Source organism: Bradysia coprophila, unplaced genomic scaffold, assembly GCF_014529535.1.
Source record: "Bradysia coprophila strain Holo2 unplaced genomic scaffold, BU_Bcop_v1 contig_187, whole genome shotgun sequence".
Lineage (NCBI taxonomy): Eukaryota > Metazoa > Arthropoda > Insecta > Diptera > Sciaridae > Bradysia > Bradysia coprophila.
This window is the reverse complement of record NW_023503450.1, coordinates 55,237-70,143: the sequence shown is the minus strand read 5'-3', so window position 1 is coordinate 70,143 and position 14,907 is coordinate 55,237. Positions and strand designations below refer to the sequence as shown.

At 33.9% G+C, this 14,907-nt stretch overlaps 1 protein-coding gene and 1 long non-coding RNA gene across 2 annotated transcripts; one reads left to right on the top strand and one right to left on the bottom strand.

Moving 5' to 3' along the window:
* The first annotated feature begins 2,122 nt into the window (after nucleotides 1-2,122).
* LOC119075127 (GTP-binding protein Rit2) lies at nucleotides 2,123-6,158 on the top strand. The gene is made up of 5 exons (XM_037181513.1): nucleotides 2,123-2,592; nucleotides 3,348-3,404; nucleotides 3,461-3,726; nucleotides 3,789-3,926; nucleotides 3,986-6,158. Exons 1-5 carry the CDS (start codon nucleotides 2,418-2,420, stop codon nucleotides 4,097-4,099), a joined length of 750 nt encoding a protein of 249 aa, XP_037037408.1. The 5' UTR covers nucleotides 2,123-2,417; the 3' UTR covers nucleotides 4,100-6,158.
* Nucleotides 6,159-13,754: 7,596 nt separating this feature from the next.
* LOC119075129 lies at nucleotides 13,755-14,311 on the bottom strand. The gene is made up of 3 exons (XR_005087313.1): nucleotides 14,116-14,311; nucleotides 13,874-14,053; nucleotides 13,755-13,818 (listed from the first exon to the last, which is right to left on the bottom strand). It is a non-coding gene; the product is annotated as an uncharacterized LOC119075129 (long non-coding RNA).
* Between the last annotated feature and the right edge of the window lie 596 nt (nucleotides 14,312-14,907).

Here is a 14,907-nt window from a genome sequence, read left to right as displayed (position 1 = left end):
TTTTCTTTTTGAAAATAAGATCGTGATATGGATCGAGATTGTATTTTATATTACTTTTTCGAATGATGAACGTACTTACGTAAAATTCGTTTTGTGCAGATTCAACACGAATATAGTACCAGTGTTGAAACTAATTTCACTAATTTTAAGTCTATAAAAAAGTCGACAGCGTAATTTTGAACCCTTCATTAGAGGCGAAAGTCCTCGTAATTTTTATATTATTGGTCCTGACGATATTGACGGTGTATAAATTTCACCACTCCTTGTTTGCAGGTTTTAGGTCGACGCGTGAGTTAAATTAATTCTTTGCTAAATATTTAACTTCACTTCCATGAATATTTGTTCGCTTGTTTTTCGGAAGTTCTGTGATTTTATATGTTGGTATAAATTGAAGACGTCACATATTCAACGCATTAATTACGATCCAATTCTCTTTAGTCATACATGGATGACTTGTCATTGGCTTTGTGACTTCTTACCTTTCTCCGACAGCATTCAAGCATTGTCTTAAACATGTTGTACACAACTGAAATTGATACATTTCTCACACAGAAATGTACTGGAGAGATAAATAAATTGATTTGCGAACGAAAAACCGGACCATGTAAATTTCATGTAAAATAAATTATATTTGATTTGCTGCATAATTTGTATGACGTTTTGAAATACCGCCAGATAGCGGTCTATATGGAACTTCATATGAAATACCACAAATCACGGACACCATAACGCCACTCTCATTCCAATTAAAACATTAAACATAATTAAAAAAATTCTTTAAATATTGATTAATTAATGATTAATTACGAAACCAAATGTTCTTCACAATAAAGTTAGCCATTACACCTGGTTATCAAAGGATTTCAAGAAAATGTCGTAAAAAGTTAAAAATTTTCACGATACCACAAATCATGGTCATTGACCTTATTTAAAAAAAATATTCTCTAATGTTACACGAAGAAGAGGGAGAGAGTAAGTAGGGTTGAAATAAAAAATTTAAAAGCTAACAGAAACACTGCCGTGTCTTTTTCACCACTCAGAGACGTAAAGTAAAATTTCTCTAGTCCCAATTGTGACGAATTGATAACTCGCAAGGAAATTGGTTTAAGCACTGTTTCTACACGGAATCGGCACGGAAGAGTTCCGGTAATTTAAAAGTTTGAAGCAAAAAATCAAGTCAAAATTACTCTCACTTGGTCAATAAAACAAATATTATACATAACTATTTTCAAAGAATATTTAATGCCTTCGAGTACATTTCCGGTTGGAGAACGTTTTTCTTTTTTTAATAAATAAAAAATTTAGGAAAGGGTCTATTTGGGACCTATGACTAATTCTACACTGGTAGAGATCCTTGAAGACGTCACTCATACTTTCTCAACCTTAAAGTATTAGTTAAAATAGTACTTCAGTTAAATTAAGTTAGTTTGAGTAACTTATCCGGTTACTTCCGTAACACTGTTACAGACGGCTCTCATCTGTTATCGACCACGTGGTAATAATAAACGACAAGCTCTGACTAGTGAGCTTTCATATAGCAAAAAACATGATCATAACAAATGAAGTAAAAGATTTCTGAAATCAATCTATGAAAATCTTAGATCAAATGAAGTAATAGTTTTAACAGAAAAAATGTTAATATGCTTGCCGTCTGTGACGGGTAAATTGCTTTAAGTAACAACGAATGTGACGCCCAAAATGCAAGATGAATAACGAGCATAAAAAGGGTCAACCAATTTACAACATACGTTTAATATATTACATCTTTCATTTTCCTAGTGTTTGATACGAAATATTTTACTTCACTCATTGAAAATAGCCTTTCATCATATTAAATAACCTAATATTGCTTACTTTCGACTGCTGCTGATAACAGATGATACACTGTTTGTGATTGTTCATTGCTTTACGATTGTCCATAAGTATGTTATTTCTCATGATGAAGTCACAGTGGTCACAGAGAACTTCAAATTCTAGCGCTTAAAACCATCACATTATCTTTTTTATGTCATTCCATGAGATGTCGCTCTAAGACAATAATAAACTCTTGGAGGGGTACTACAAAACAACTGGTAACAGTATATACAAGAAAAACCAACTTAGCAAAAACGAAATTTCTTCGACGAGGAGGTATATTATTGCATTATATGGAAAAAGAGTGGGTAAAATGTCAATGCCACAAATGTCATAGATCACGAAAAATATTTATCACAAAAAAGAATAATGAAAAATCGGGGGTGTGACAATTTTATAGTTTTCATTTAAAAATATTCAATTTCTCCACCATTTTCACTCAAGTATTAAATGATAAAACAAGTATCGATTGTATGGTGTTACAGTTTCATCTAATTGAACTTAATATCGGCTCGGCAGTGTTATTGCATTGAAAATTTTCCGACGAAAATTCGGTCAATAATATGGCTGGAGGTGATACCATGGGATGTACCGCACGTAGAAAATCAAAGAAAAATTCCGATTATTCGTTGAGTGAAAATGGTGAAGGATCAAAAAATGGACCACCAAGGACCACAAGAGGAGGATTACGTGTTTATAAAATTGTTATATTGGGCGACGGTGGTGTTGGAAAATCAGGTGGGTGTTTTTTTTCTGTTTGCTAGTGAAAACGATTGTTTGTTTTCATGCTTATAAATAATCGATAGTGTATACAAACCACACGTTAATGTAGTGAAAACAACCGAATTCTAATGTCGTCCGGTGTTGAGTATAGAATATTAAGCTACATGAAAAGTAAAGTGAGTGATGTTGATAAACAAAGGTGTTACGGTATTCATTTTCATTTTTTATCGATTCTATTATTTTGGTATGAAAACAGAATAAGCAATAAGAATCGCCGACGTCATTCCTCCCACGGCATTTTCGTTTTAATCGTTTTCGCAAGGACTGCGTGGATACGAGCTCACGTCAAAAGAAAGAGCAAAGGGGCAGAGAAGAATTGACTTTTTACGTAATAAATACATGAATATCGTAATGTATAATGAGGATAAATACTTTTGGTCATGATCCATCACACATTCTATGTCTGCCACGTCTGCCTTACATGTAAGGAACATCAGTCGTGTTAATGTTCAAATTTTCAAATCAATATGTTCAACAATAGCTATCGTAATTAGTGGAAATTAGAACACACCAACGAACGTTACTATTAAGGTACAACGTTATAACTATTTAAGCGTTATGACTAAAAAAGGCACACTCATTACATTACTTACTCATATGTCGTTGACCTTGTCGTTTTCACAATTGTGCGAAAATATTAAAGTTTTGGAAAAAGTAGTGCTCAATTTAGGCGGTCGTACTAAAGGTTGTTCTACAATTTCTATTTTCAGCTGTCACCCTGCAATTCGTTAGTCACAGCTTCCTCGATTATCATGATCCCACAATTGGTAAGAAAAACGTTGTCTCCGTTTCAATGCCTTTATTAAGTACGATCATTTCGCAGAGGACTCATATCAACAACAAGCTGTTATAGATGGAGAAGCAGCACTTCTAGACATTTTGGATACAGCCGGGCAAGTGGAGTTCACCGCCATGCGTGATCAGTACATGCGTTGTGGCGAAGGTTTTATAATTTGCTATTCGGTTACCGACCGCCATAGTTTTCAAGAGGCATCCGAGTATCGAAAGTTAATAGCTCGTGTTCGATTGACAGAGGACATTCCATTAGTATTGATAGCCAACAAATTGGACTTACAGTCACAGCGAAAAGTAATGTTTCCGCTTGATTTACCATTCGATGGAGGGGTATGCTCATAACAAAATTTTTCCAGGTAACGACAGAGGAAGGTAAAAATCTTGCTTCTCAACTTGGATGTCCGTTTTATGAAACCAGTGCGGCTCTACGACATTATATTGACGATGCATTCTACACACTTATCAGGGAAATTCGACGAAAGGAGGCCCAACGGGTAAGTCTTTGACGATATCAGTTTCAATCCAGCCCGCAATTCATTTTAATTAATTTTAGGCATTAAGCAACGGTTCCAGCTCTGAAAAAATTCACACTAGGCGACGGAGTCGCTGGTGGCGTATTCGCTCAATATTTGCTCTGGTTTTCAAAAGACGACGACACAGTAATTGAAGATTAATATTCACAGTATATAGATGGCAAGTAAAAACAGTAGTATAGATTGGCATGCAGCTCGAACAGCAGAAGGTGATGCGAGCTGCACGTCATACGAAAGCTTTAAATTTATTTTTGTTGTGGCAATGTTTTTTAATGTTGACTCTCTAGCCAAATATTTTGTTTTTGGAAGAGTTGTCTCTTTTAGTCACCAGTGATTTATCCAGAGATAGGTTTTGAGTGTAACACGTCTTCTGTGTGGAGTTTTTTTTTTCAATAAAAAGAAACATTTTCTGTGTGAACAATGCAACTTAACTAAGTTTAGATTCAAAACTTTTTCATAGTTCAATTAATAGGTTGTCTTAATGTTTCCAACGCCTACGGTTGCAGAAAATGTCAGAAGCAAAGTAAACTTGCAACGTTACATTTTTTTTTTCGTAGGAAATCAGAAAGTATAAATCGTCTGGAACTAGCTTCATCTACTTAAATTTTCTCTGCCCAAGCTCTAATATTTGTCGAGTTCTACTTACAGTTGTAGTCGTGTAAACTGATACTATTATTGAATCAATTGAACTAGTCAATTAAAATGTTACAGCGGACCACCTCCTTGCATTCAATTAATATAGTTTTTGATGTCCTGCAACACTGCCGAAATATTCAAATATGGAAATGGAGCTACTTAGTAATTCATTACTACATGCAAAAGTCATCCGAAGATTCACTAATAATTATGTTTCATTCTAATAATCAGAAAAGTGAACAAAATTGAAATTTATTCCGCAATTTCTACTATTTTCCATTTAAAGATATCGTTTCATTCAATCAACCTTAAAGCCTCGTACTCAGCAAGTCGCTGTAAATAAACCATGGAGCTTAAATAACAGTTTTTTTCAAAGAAACACCCACACCAAAGCTTTTTTTCGCCAAAGATTATTTCCTCCAAATCCACACAGTTAGTGGTGAATTCGTTGAGCTTTTCTCTCTTTTGTTCTTGCATGTTAGTTCGCTTTTTTCTTGATTTTGTATGGAAATGAAGACAAAAATTGATAAAACTTTCTTAAGAAAGTAGTTTTCTTCAATTTGTTGGACCTAAATGTTTAAAAACGAATTCACATATAAGAACGAAAGAAAGAAAAGCTCCACGAATTCGCCACTGCATGGTTTGGAAAACTTTTAGCAAATTCCAAGGAATTGAACGGAAATTTTTTGTCCCGAAAATACAGCTAAGGTCAACCAAATTCATATCGAACTTTACATGAGTGTAACGTTACTCGTATTCGTGTGATAGTATTAAAACCGTATAAACACGTTTGAGTTATTTGTGTGTATGAATAGACCAGCTGGTGAAGTTCGATATAGATTTAGGTGATATTACTTGCACGCTTTGTCTTATTCACTCGAGAAAATCAATGAGAATTTATTTTCTCAGACTGACTTATTCCACTGGATTTGGTTAAATGACTTGAACCAGTAAAAATTCATCGATAAAAATGAAACACTGAAAACCGCTAACACTCAATTTCTTATCGTTACACACCATATTAAGATTTAGATACAATTGATGTGTTGCCAAATATTGTTTGTATTTTTTATAATTATACAATAAATAATAATTAAAATTAAGTTTATAAAAAAAAATGAAGAAGACGAAGATGAAGAGGAAGAAAAACACAAATGACAGTGAAAGTTTTGTAGTTTTAGATGAACTTTGTTGATGTATTTTAGATGCATTCGATAAGTTAAAAAGATTTTTTTATGAAATATTGGATTGAATTGAAAATTATTATGTTACATAATATATGTAAATATATATAAAAGCTGTCATTAATATATATACAATAATATATTATGATGATGATGATGATGATGATGAATCAATAAATGAAATAAAATATTATATTCGAGTAAATAAATAATGTAACCAAATTCCAAACATCAAATGTTTCAAGATAAGTAAAGTTAAATGTTAAATGAATAGAAAATAGTAAAGAATTAAATGGAAGATTTGTTTCTGTTATCATTTTGTTTTTTGGACATAATAAAACTAGAGAGACCAAATAATTTTAAAAACAAAAAACCAACAAAATTTTGAAACATCGCGCATTCAATGCATTATACATCAAATATGAAAAAAAGCTTATTTTTTTATAAAAATAATATTTAAATTTAGAAGAGTTTGAAATTGAAACAAAACAAACAAAACGATCAGAGTAAAATAAGATTTTTCTTTTATTGTTTTCCATACGTTTAGAACCATCAACAAAAATTAGTAAAAATGAAGACACAACTAATAGCAAATCAAACATAAACAATAAAAAGCAATATATTATAATAAATTCCAAACAAATAAATAGATAAACACACAACCAACTAAAATTAAATAAAACCCCAACCAATAAAATAAAGAGAAATGATCCTAACAAACGAATAATTTTAAGGATAAGAAACAACAACAACCAAATAAAACTTATAAACGAACTTATACACAATCAAAAAAAAACAACCAATTGCAATCTTTTCATAGTATTCTGTTTTTACACTTGAATTTTTATTTTTACTAATTTGCTTGTTCTGGAGCAGCTAATTTCATCTGTGATTTATATTTTGTTTTTATTTTTTACACAATTTTTATTTTGTATATTTATGATAGAAAAAAGACGATCGTTTAGAGAAAATTATTTATTTATTGATATTATAACTACTATCTACAGAAACTGTTGTTATTAATTTAATTATCATTGCATAATGTCTATTTCAATGTTTCAAAAAAAAAAAAAACAAATACATGTTTGTACTATCAAGCAGCTAATGGTTTGTTTTCATTATTGAAGGGAGTTAACTGTTCGCTGACCTTTTGCGATTCGAAACAGAAACTGAAGTTTCTTAAATTACTAACTATATTGTCAGCTTATTATTCGGAATTTTTTGGGGAAGAATTGCGAGTGGTGCAAACCGTACAAACACCGCTCTCACTTTGTTTCATAAAGAAAATATTGCCAAAAAAAATCGTTGCAGAAACTTGCGCATGATTTCTCTAGGAATTTCGACTGATCAAAAAGAAGATACTGTTCGAAGGATGATTTTAAGATGACACTTACCTGAAAATGACTACTTTTTCTTTGCCCTTACTTACTTCATTCATAGACTTGAGCAAGTTACATACGGCTACGGCTTTGTCATCTGTTATCGACAACGCCGATCAAAATAAACTATGACTTTTGGTTCTGGTCTAATGAAGAGACAGGTTTCGTTTTAAAATCATCGATAATAATATTAGTACCATCCTGCCGTCTCTAATAAAACTAGTAGCTAAGCATGGTACTGTTGCATCATGAACATGAAATAAATAAATAAAAATTAGTGGAAGGGCCTAGCAGGGTTAGCATTTAAAATTGCGCCCAAAGGAACTAAAGCTCCTTGGCCTAGAACTACTTTTAGTGGAGTATCAAACTCCAAAATGGAGTTATAGTGGAGTTATTGACGAAAATGTGAATTTTGTTTTTCATTTATTTCTGTCTGGTGTGTTGACGTAAAAATATGTAAAAATTCTCAAAAAATGTCTGTATGGAGGAACATCTGCATTTTTTTCAGATTTTTTGGACACCTGTTTAAGGGAAAAAATTCTGAGAAAAATTCGGCGATTTTTTTTTTCATATACGTTGGAGGTACAGAACTACCTCGGCATTTTGACCATTGATTGGTCTTATGGACTGGACATGTATATTACAATGTATTACATACAGTCGAAGAAATTTAGTTTTCGGGTTTTCCAAAGGAATTAATCTTATTTAACCCACACTTTATCCCACAACAATGGAATCCACAAATTTAAATTTAGTTAACTCAGCGGTCGCAATGACGGCGCTGCAGTCACGATTTCAAAATGTGATATAGGGTGGATAAACTAAATTTTGGTTTTGGTTACATTTTCTCTTGGTTTTTAATTATTACATCAGGCTTCTTAATTAAGAGTACCTTTATGCAATATAAACCGTTTGAGTTTGAAAAAAGATGTTTTGTATCAGTGAACGATATAGGAAAGCGTTCAGTACGTCTCAACATACAAAAGAACGTAAAATATAATTGTACATTTAGCCACCCTACGTCCGTCATCGCTTCTATTGTCTTCAAAAACATATTGTGTGCTTGTCATGATATGTGTCAGACGTTTGTTTATTTATGTGTCTCATCTAAAATGCTGGCCAGCAAAATTTTGATCATTAAATTCAACGGCCAAATTGATCTAAATGTTAAAATAATTGTGAATAATAGTGAAGTTAATGTGGTTTTGTTTTCTCTTCATAAAGGAATTTGCATCAGTTCGATGTAAAGTGCGGAGCACCATTAGAAAAAAAACTTGTCGCTGAAGAATGATCAAAAAGTTGCTGGACGCAGTAGCTACAATTAATGCTTTGCAGAATATAGAATCGAAATTAGAGAAACATCAAGGGCCGTCCATTTGAAATCTTCACAATCATCATTTCAACTAAAGGCTTTTTTTTAAACGAAACGCAGATTCGGAACATTCTTTTTCGCCAAATTACAATTTGGCATAGGAAATCAATTCAACTCTTTGTATAAGTGAAGCTCATGATTGAGCTCAATCATGAAAACAGAATCTGGTCAGGAATAAGATAAGAATATGAATATATGACGAACTTCAAAGTTCCTGATTTATAATCCTGAGATGCCTGCTCATGCAATTATGCGATTTACGATTTCCAAAGAATTTTAATATCAACTTTTAGACAAAATAACAATTTCCAAGTCTGTTTTCTATTTGATTTATTTGATGTGTTTCCGACCTCGTTCTAGGATAATAAAATTTTCTGTGGATTATTTGTAACTTCATGAAAATATTAAGATGGAAAACCTCAGAAACATTCACATAAAAATTATGCTTTCCTAACTAATGTTGAAATAGCCTTTTTGCACTCATTAGGAACTTAGGAAAATAACTACTGGTCGAGACGGTTTACTTGTAGTCCGAAATTATATTTTGGCTTCGTAGAACACAGATAAACACAAGAGAGAGGAATTATATTATATGCAGTACATACTGTCCCGCAATGAAAGTAGATAAGTAGGTATGGCCAGTCCATACAAGTCGGAGCACATAGGGATTTGCATGGCGCCACCTCAAACTAACTCATTTCTAGTGGAAATTTGCACTAGAAATGAGTTTGTTTGAGGTGGCGCCATGCAAATCCGTATGTGCTCCAGCTAGAACAAATTTGAACGTTTGGCCATATCTATCTATTTACTTTCATTGCTGTCCCGTACAATCTTTTTCTAAATAAAAGTTATAGTCAAATCGACAATATTGTATTATTTGGCGATTTGTCATATTTTGGAGTTTCTTCACACTTTGACGATTTTTCTTGACAATTCATCATATTTAGTTGATTTGTTAAATCATCAAGAAAAGTCTCAGAAGTGTGAAGAAACGCCATAAAGACAAATTTTCAATTCTCTATGATCTTGGAGTTTCTTTACTCTTTGGCGATATTTCTTGGTTTTTCTTCACATTATGTAGATTTTTCTTGTTGATTTAACAAATCAACCATAAGAGGTTCCGAGCCTACGCTGAAATTGTAGCCTACATTTCTGCGTTTCGAAATTTTTGATCGCTGATATCTTTTTACGAGAGCCCTTTTTGAAAAATGTACGACCACATTTTCGAGTAAAAATATGTCAGCTTTGAATAAAAAATAAAATTGTCTGTGAAAGTTCCATGTGCTTTGAGAAAAGTGTACCTTTGATGCAAATTTGGGGCATCGGTACAGTTTTCTCAAAGCACATGGAACTTTCACAGACAATTTTATTTTTTATTCAAAGCTGACATATTTTTACTCGAAAATGTGGTCGTCCATTTTTCAAAAAGGGCTCTCGTAAAAAGATATCAGCGATCAAAAATTTCGAAACGCAGAAATGTAGACTACAATTTCAGCGTAGGCTCGGAACCTCATAATGATGAATTGCCAAGAAAAATCGATAGAGTGTGAAGAGAAGAAGAGAAAAATCGCCAGAGTGTGAGGAAACGCCAAAGTGTAAAAATACGTTTTTGAAATGTCTCTACATTATCTTTCGTAAAATGATAGTGTCCTCGGGATCTTTCGTTAAAGTATGAATTCCCTAGGATCGAACAAGATGCCGTTACCTGACGTAAAATAAGAGTTTCCTTAGGATCGAACCAGGCAGCATTTAGTAACTTTTATAAAAGAATAGATTCACTAGCTTCGAACAAATAACGCCTTTTAGATAAATTTCGTAAAAGGATAAATTTCCAAGGATTTGTTTAATCACCACGAAGAATCGCCAAAGGGTGAAGAAACGCAACAAAGACAAATTTAGCATTCTTTGTTTTTCCCGGCGTTTCTTCTAGAGGTATGCACCGCCGATTTTACGCCGGCGCGCCGCCGATTTTTTGCTAATTTTTCGGCGCGCCGCCGCTGAAAAATAATAGCTCACGCCGCCGCCGCCGCCGATTGTATTTTCGTCGCGCCGAAATTTTATACGTTTAGTGCTTTTAGCCATTTTAATTAACAAGGCTTTAGCAAATGTTTATCTCTCTTAATTTATAAGTCAGTTTTCTATATGCTGCTATGTTTCTATATGCGTAGAAAGGAGTTTTTTGTTAATTTTTTTTGTTGGAACTTTGGGTTTTTCTTCTTACTTGCACTGTACGACGGTGATTTTGTTTCTGATGCTACGATAGGGTTATCTTCGAAGTAGCTTTCTATAACGTATCCTATTTCCATCAGTAGATGGCAAGTGTTTTATGCAAATTTTTAAATACTAGTCCAAAGAAAAAGTTTGCTGCTGTCTTGGGAAGAGTATCGATGGATACAACTAAGGATGATCAGATCACGCTGGCCTGGGACCGCCATCGATACCCGAGGTCGAAACAGCATTTGTATTTTCTGTATCCTCACTTAACGTGAACCCTTGGGTACGTTACTCTATTTTCTGTGCAATGGAATGGAGCGCGGCAGACGGCAGACGAAGTTTCTTTTATTGTCTGTTGATGCAGATAAGAGAAAGAAGAAAGAGAACAAAATACAGTGAATCAGTCAAAACTGGGTGAATACTACTGTAATTGTAAAGTGGCAAACTTAAGACCTTATGTGGAATTTGGGTGGAAAATGGCGCAAATCACATGTTTCAGGAATTTATAAAGTGGCAAATCTTTCCGGTTTCAAGTTTTTTCGTCAAAAGACGAGACACTGGTGTCTTTGTTTTCAATTTTATGTAAAAAATTTGGGAAAAAAATAATTTTGGCGTAGTCTATACTTACTACTTATAAATTTAAGTTTATCTAAATCTCTTATTTGCAAAAACCTTCTACTACGATCTCACTCCTACATCGAAGATGGACTAAAGGCAATGGGAACTGTTATTGCAAAAATCAAAAGATAATAGTAGTGAGTTTGCGTAAATGACATAAATTATAAGTTGTAAATAAGAAACCTGCAGAACATCTAGTATGAAGATGTGACTTAAAATTTCAAACTTATAAGTTGACTTATAGCTTATATGTCATTTACGCAAACTCACTAATCATTCTTGGATTCATTAAATTAGATGTTTTTAAAATAATAGGTCAGTGATTGTACATTCAAAATATAAAAGGTGAGATACGTCTCAGTTGATTCCCCAGTGGTTGATACTTCAGATCGCAAGATAGTAAGAATTCAGTGTTCGGAAAAAGGATTGCGCACGCTTTTTCAAATGTTTTTGCATTATTTTCGAAAGTTTAGATTTTTTGTAAATTTATTGGCGCGCCGATCGGCGCACCGCCGCCGACTATAAATTTCTGCCGGCGCGCCACCGCCGATCCCTTACCAGTCGGCGCACCGCCGCCGACTATTTTAAGATCGGCGCACACCTCTAGTTTCTTCATCCCTTGCCAATTTTTTATTTTTGGTGATTCTTCGTGGGAATCATGATTAATGACGGCTACGAACTTTAGCGAAAACGAATGAGATGTTCCGATCCGAATCTGCGAGCGAACTTCCGTTTCGTTAAAAAAAAACCTTTAGTTGAAATGATGATGAAGATTTCAAATGGACGGCTCTTGGTGTTTCTCTAATTTCGATTCTATATTCTGCAAAGCATTAATTGTAGCTACTGCGTCCAGCAACTTTTTGATCATTCTTCAGCGACAAGTTTTTTTTCTAATGGTGCTCCGCACTTTACATCGAACTGATGCAAATTCCTTTATGAAGAGAAAACAAAACCACATTAACTTCACTATTATTCACAATTATTTTAACATTTAGATCAATTTGGCCGTTGAATTTAATGATCAAAATTTTGCTGGCCAGCATTTTAGATGAGACACATAAATAAACAAACGTCTGATACATATCATGACAAGCACACAATATGTTTTTGAAGACAATAGAAGCGATGACGGACGTAGGGTGGCTAAATGTACAATTATATTTTACTTTCTTTTGTATGTTGAGACGTACTGAACGCTTTCCTATATCGTTCACTGATACAAAACATCTTTTTTCAAACTCAAACGGTTTATATTGCATAAAGGTACTCTTAATTTAGAAGCCTGATGTAATAATTAAAAACCAAGAGAAAATGTAACCAAAACCAAAATTTAGTTTATCCACCCTATATCACATTTTGAAATCGTGACTGCAGCGCTGTCATTGTGACCGTTGTGTTAACTAAATTTAAATTTGTGGATTCCATTGTTGTGGGATAAAGTGTGGGTTAAATAAGATTTTAATACCTTTGGAAAACCCGAAATCTAAATTTCCTCGACTGTAATATTTTCAGATTTAAAAAAATGGTAGAACACATCCAATTTTTCAAAACAATTTTTGAATGAATTTCTTCACCCCTAAGGAGGGGTCCAAAAATTCTGAAAAAAATCACAGATGTTACTCTCCATACAGACATTTTTTGTTACAGTCAGTTACAGTCATCGATAGATATAAATTACAGACAAAACTCACCCTCATGCCCAAAAACTCTCCCCAAGCGTGCTTTTTAGGGCTGATACTCTACCAAAAACATATGTATTCCAGTCAAGTTTCCGATCATAACCGTTAATAATCTGTAATTAGCAATTATCTGGAATTTGATTTTTGGGTCATGTTAGGGGTGTAAAACCTGTGGAAAATGCGTCCGCGATAAGCTTTAGTTCCTTTGGGGGCACTTCTTACATGCTAACCCTGCTAGGCGCATTAGCTCTTTCTTACTCGCATTCCACTCTTTAATTTGGTTTGCCGATTCATTCATAGAGTTAGCAAATAGCCCTACTGTGACTTCCTTGAATTCATAAGCCGTTCTGTGCTTTCATTACACAATTGTATTTGATAATGATGGATTATTATAATTGAAATGCAGGAAACTTTGGTGAACTGCCCGCAAAATCGAATAGCATGTATATCACTCCAGATAATCCTTCGAATAGTGAGAGTGGTCGATCAGGTGTTGCTGTGCTAGCTGTTCCATAATCAAAGCACCATTGAACAAATATGAAAGCCTGTTCCAAATATTTTTCGTCCTGTTGACATATTAACATGTTAGTTGACTCGACTAAGAATTTTACAATCGCTAACTCACTTTCGTCTGTTCATAAATAGCCATAAAAGCGTACGCATTACCAGCTACTCCATGACACAAACTATAACTTTTCTTCAGCACTCCCTCTTCCAAATAACATCAGCCGACTGAATCGCGGCATTTAGATATTGGTTGTCACCAAATAACTGAAAATTATTACCAAAATAATTAATTTTCCTGCAGAAGTGAATACACAACTACTTTGTAAGCTTCCAGGAACATATATATGGCACCAGGAGCTCCATGACACCAATGAACCAATTTATCATCTTTGGACCCTAGTGATGATCTCAAATTTCCGGAAGAAAAACATTGACCTAGGAGCCAATCTACAGTCTTTCGAACATATGTAATCTGTGCTGAATCCAGAAATGAGTGAGCCTGGGGTAATACACAAGTTATACGTAAAAATTCAGTCAGAATGTATTTATCAACAAAAAAACCTTCAGGAGAATGTACATAATTCCAGATATTCCATGAGCTGCACCAAGATAGCATTTGTCATGCCATTCATAGTACAGCACTCCATCGGAATCGGTTCTGTCCGTTCTTCCTTCATCTATCAAACGGTCAACAACCTAAATGAGTGGTCGACAAATTGTCCGTCAAATACATCTTCTTGAGTGTCTGTTAATAGGAAAATTACCCTTTTTTGTGATAGTATCGTCGTTATACTGAGAAACCAATTTTCTCACTAGTAAGAGGGAGTAAAGGTAACCAGCTCTTCCATATAGGATTTCATTACAGATTGGAGTACTACCGTCTTTTTCGAAAACCATGTTTCCAAGTTCCAAGAGCCTATCATTAATGAAATATGAAATTGTGACATTTTATCTTCTCAACAAACGATTATACTTCTTCCAATAAAATTTTGCTTTTTCTGTTTCATTAGCTTCGTGATAAATAATTACTGCCATGGATAAAGGACCTGCATCACCAGCTAAGAATGACATTCGTTTTCGTTTCAATTTTGGTAAAATTCTTTCAATTCGTGCCAGTGATTCCTAGTAAAGAATAAATGAAATATCGAACCACCAATAAAAAACACAATTTATTTATGGGAACATTACTTGTTGTTTTTCCAATCTCTTTTCCATAAATCGTTTCGCTTCCACTTGGTTGACAGAGTCCGAATCTTGACTCAAGTTCAAGCTAGCAATCAGCCAATATAGTGCAACAACACCAGTCGTTCCGGTGTAAACAGAGTAGTCAGATCCATAGTCAATTGAACATTC